We start from the raw sequence: 4,974 nt of genomic DNA on the forward strand, positions 1-4,974 counted from the left end.
CCTCATTATCTCCATACTGATTTATACCTGCCTCTGGAGATTTCCATTACTTGCATCTGAAGAAGTGAGGTTCTTACCCACGAAAGCTTATGCTCCCAATACTTCTGTTAGTCTTAACTTTGCTTTAGAATCTGTATGATATTAACAAAGGAGATGTTTGAATTCTAAGGCCCAGAACACTGGGCCTTGTCCTATAAGTAAGATAATGTATTTTGTCTATTAAGATTTAATCTAATAATCTGTGGCATCTCCATGCCTATAGAACACCAGATATCCTTGATTCCCTTAATCAGAGGCTAAAATAGGGAAAGAACAAGTCAAAAATTACTTATACAAGTTAGATGTCTTCAAGTCACCAGGGCCTGATGAAATGTATCCTAGAATACTCAAGGAGCTGACTGAGGAGATATCTGATCCATTAGCAATTATCTTTGAAAAGTCATGGAAGACACGAGAGATTCCAGAAGACTGGAAAAGGGCAAATATCGTGCCCATCTATAAAAAAGGAAATAAGGACAACCCAAGGAATTACAGACCAATCAGCTTAACTTCTGTACCCAGAAAGATAATGAAGCAAATAATTAAGCAATCAATTTGAAACAGCTAGAAGATAATAAGGTGATAAGTAAGAATCGGCATGGATTTGTCAAGAACAAAACTTGTCAAACCAACCTGATAGCTTTCTTTACAGGGTAACAAACCTTGTGGGTAGGGGGGAAGTGGTAGATGTGGTATATCTTGATTTTAGTAAAGCTTTTGATACGGTCTCACATGACTTTCTCATAAACAAACTGGGAAATGCAACCTAGATGGAGCTATTAGAAGAAGGTGGGTTCATAATTGGCTGGAAACCCATTCCCAGAGAGTAATTATCAGTGGTTCACAGTCATGCTGGAAGGGCATAACGAGTGGGGTCCCTCAAGGGATCAGTTCTGGGTCCAGTTCTGTTCAATATCTTCATCAATGATTTAGATAATGGTATAGAGAGTACACTTCTAAAGTCTGCAGAGGATACCCAGCTGGGAGGGGTTGCAAGTGCTTTGAAGGATAGGATTAAAATTCAAAATGATCTGGACAAACTGAAGAAATGGTCAGAGGTAAATAGGATGAAATTCAATAAGGATAAATGCAAAGTACTCCACTTAGCAAGGAACAATCGGTTGCGCGCATACAAAATGGGAAATGACTGCCTAGGAAGGAGTACTTTGGAAAGGGATCTGGTGCTCATAGTGGACCACAAGCTAAATATGAGTCAACACTGTAAAGCTGTTGCAAAAAAAGCGAACATCCTTCTGGGATGTATTAGCAGGAGTGTTGTAAGTAAGACAGTAGAAGTCATTCTTCCGCTCTACTCTGCGCTGATTAGGCCTCAACTGGAGTATTGTGTCCAGTTCTGGGCACCACATTTCAGCAAAGATGTGGAGAAATTGGAGAAAGTCCAGAGAAGAGCAACAAAAATGATTAAAGATCTAGAAAACAGGACCAATGCGGAAAGACTGAAAAAAATGGGTTTGCTTAACCTGGAGAAGAGAAGACTGAGAGGGGACATGAGAACAGTTTTCAAGTACATAAAAGGTTGTTACTAGGAGGAGGGAGAAAAATTGTTCTTCTTATCCTCTGAGAATAGGACAAGAAGCAATGGGCTTAAATTGCAGTAAGGGAGGTTTAGGTTGGACATTACAAAAAACTTCCTGTCAGGGTAGCTAAGCACTGGAATAAATTGCCCAGAGAGGTTGTTGAATCTCCATCCCTGGAGATCTTTAAGAGCAGGTTGGACAAACACCTGTCAGGGATGGTCTAGATAATACTTAGTCCTGCCATGAGTGCAGGGGACTGGACTAGCTGACCTCTCGAGGTCCCTTCCAGTCCTATGATTCTATGAATATAGATCTAAGGCTGATGTAAACATTAAACCTGGGATTGATGAGGGGTGATTTTTGCTAGGGAGAATCACTAAGGAAGAATGACCATGGGGAAAGAAGGACACACTGAGAGAGATTATCTTGAACTTGAACAACGTTGGTCGTCTCCACTGTAAATAATGCTGCCTTCACACATCAATCAGTACAGACTTTCTCTGAAAGGAAATCCCATCAGAACAGATGGTTCTGGGCCAGGGAGGCTGGAACAATGTGTATCGTGGGGGTGCTGAGAGCCATTGAACCAAACTGTTAACCCTGGATATGATGGAAACCACTTCAAGCCAGGGGGTGCTGCCGCACCCTTAGTTCTGGGCGGGTTTTTGTGGCAAGGAGGGGTCTCTTTGGCTATATAACGACAGAAAGTTTGGAACTTAGTTGGGGGATGAAACTGCGCATCCCACCCGTTCCAGTGGAGAAGGGACACGGCCAACTCTGCCCCTCACCGCGGCGTGGGGCTGGATCTGTTCTTGCTTTGCCGTGCACAGGGCTGTGCCGATTGCCGACTGAGGATATTGGTTACAGAATTCCAGCTGTGACCCTCTTATATGACAATCTCAAACCGCCATTAACCTCAGACTCGCAACAATATCACCTCTGCCCCTCCTCTGCCAGCTGGGCCAGCTCCTTACCCCCACCAGCCATGCACCAACTCCCCACCCTTCCCCCGCTGGCTTCACCCACCTCCCCACCCACAAACTTCCCCTCCCCTATCTGCCCCTGGCCCTGCCCCTTCTCCCCAGCCTGCCCCTCTGGGGCGGGGAGGGGGCCAGCCTGGAGTGGGGGACCAGCAGGGAGCTGAGCTGAGCTCAGGCAACGTGACCCTCTCCTGTCCTCTGCCCAGCCATCTGGCACTGTTAATGATCGATTTCTCCTGCAGTTCGGGGAGGGGGGGTGGGATCAGAAAAGGTGGGGGGAGTGTGGATTGGGAAGGGGTAGATGGGTGTGGGATGTAGGATTGGGAGAGGGGTGAGAGCATGGGATCAGGGACTGGGGGAGGGGTGTGAACAGGGATTGGGGAGGGGTGGGGGACTGGAGAAGGGGGTATTGGATCAGGGAAGGGGAGAGGGATTGGGGAAGGGGCAGGGACATGGGATCAGGAATTGGGAAGGGCAGGGGTGTGGAATATGGGGCCGGGGGAGGAATGGGATCAGGGATTGGGGAGGGGCTGGGATGTGGGATTGGGGAGGGGCTGGGACATGGGATCAGGCATTGGGAAGGGGTGGGGTATGGGATATGGGACTGGGGGAGGGACGTGGGATCTGGGAAGGGGTGGGATCTGGGATTGGGGAGGGGTGGGGTGTAGGATATGGGACGGGGGAAGGGGAGGGACGTGGGATCAGGGATTGGGAAGGGGTGGGTGTAGGATATGGGACTAGGGGAGGGACGTGGGATCAGGGATGGGGTGGGGTGTGGGATTTGGGACTGGGGGAGGGATGGGATCAGGGATTGGGAAGGGGTGGGGTGTGGGATTTGGGACTGGGGGAGGGATGGAATCAGGGATTGGGGAGAGGTGGGGTGTGGGATATGGGACTGAGGGAAGGGGAGGAACGTGGGATCAGGGTTTGGGGAGGGGGTGGAATATGGGACTAGGGGAGGGGTGGGATCAGGGATTGGGAAGGGGTGGGAAGGATATGGGACTGGGGGAGTTGTGGGATCAGGAATGGGGGAGGGGTGGGGGGATTGGAGATGGGGGTGTTGGATCAGGGAAGGTAGGAGGGATTGGGGAGAGGGCAGGGGCATGGGTGGGATCAGGGATCCCCCAATCATGGGGGGCACGGCACTGGGCGGAGGCACTGGCTAGGGCAGGGAGCGGGATGTGGGATTGGGGCAGGAGCAGCCTGCGGCCCAGCTCCCCTGCGACTCACCGTCTTTCTCAGCCATCTCCTTGCCGCGGTTAATGATTGACTGGAGCCAGTGGGCCGGGCCAGACAGACCCTGCTCCCCTGGCACCCGGCAAGTCCTGCACCCTGGGGACAGAGAGCACAGCGGGGCGGTGACTACAGGGTTCCCAGCCCTGGCTGGCGCCAGCGCAGGACTCCTGGTCTCTGAGATCCTGCTTGGGGACCCCAAATCCCCTGCGCCTGCAGCCTTTCACCCCACAGGCCTGGACACACAGGGATGGCTTGCCCAGAGCTGAGGTGTAGTCATCTCTCGGGCAGGGCAGCTGGGGAATAGCTGCACATAACGCCTCATGGGGATGGCTCACCCGGTGCTGACATGCAGCCACCTCTGGGGTGAGGCCCGATTCTGCGCTGCCCAAGCTCCACGTACTGAACCACATCCCCTGCAAGCCCATGGGGCAGGCATTGGCTGTGGGAGCCGCACTGGGGGGAGACAACCACAGCATCCAGCCAGCCACTGCCGAGCCTGCACTGCTGTTTTGGCAATGGGCAGCGCTGGATAAACCATTCCCCCATGCGCCTTTCCATCCGCCCATCCCCCATCCACCCGCCCATCCATTGCCCCATGCACCCCTCCATCCTCCCATCCATCCATCCATCGCCCCACGCACCCCTCCATCCACCCATCCCCCATCCAGACATGCACCCATTCCCTCATGCACCCCTCCATCCACCCATCCCCCATCCAGACACGCACCCATTCCCCCCACACACTCCTCCATCCATCCATCCCCCATACAGCCACCAACCCATCCCCCCACGCACCCCTCCACCACAGCCACCACCCATCCTCCGCCACACCTCTCCGTCCATCCATGCATCCCCCCACGTGCCCCTCCATCCACCCATTGACCCCACCCACCCCACCCCCCATTCTCCCTCACACCCCTCCATCCATCCATCCCCCCCATCCACCCCACACACCCATCCCTCACCCCTACATCCACGCACCCATCCCCCAGGGCGAGGCGTGATCTGGGTGTAGTGCCCAAGGGGGGTGGGAGATTTGGGGCACAGTGCCCAGTGGGGGTCAGAGTGGGGATCTGAGTGCAGTGCCCAGGGGGAGGGGTGATGTGGGTGCGGTGCCGAGGGGGTCCAGGGTGGGAGGTGTTGGGGGCACGGAGCCTGGAGCAGGGGTGTCTGTGGTGGGG

The 4,974-nt window shown here is 53.5% G+C and overlaps 1 protein-coding gene across 1 annotated transcript in view; it reads right to left on the reverse strand.

The window, feature by feature from the left end:
- The window catches only part of HPN (hepsin), a 34,511-nt gene that overhangs the window by 29,304 nt on the left and 233 nt on the right, over window positions 1-4,974 (reverse strand). Inside the window, exon 2 of the mRNA XM_029913117.1 lies at window positions 3,788-3,889. Coding sequence (XP_029768977.1) covers window positions 3,788-3,803 — 16 coding nt within the window. The 5' untranslated portion in view covers window positions 3,804-3,889. The remainder of the gene's footprint in view (window positions 1-3,787; window positions 3,890-4,974) is intronic.

This window comes from Terrapene carolina, unplaced genomic scaffold (genome assembly GCF_002925995.2).
Source record: "Terrapene carolina triunguis isolate 2854851 unplaced genomic scaffold, T_m_triunguis-2.0 Scaffold461, whole genome shotgun sequence".
NCBI lineage: Eukaryota > Metazoa > Chordata > Testudines > Emydidae > Terrapene > Terrapene triunguis.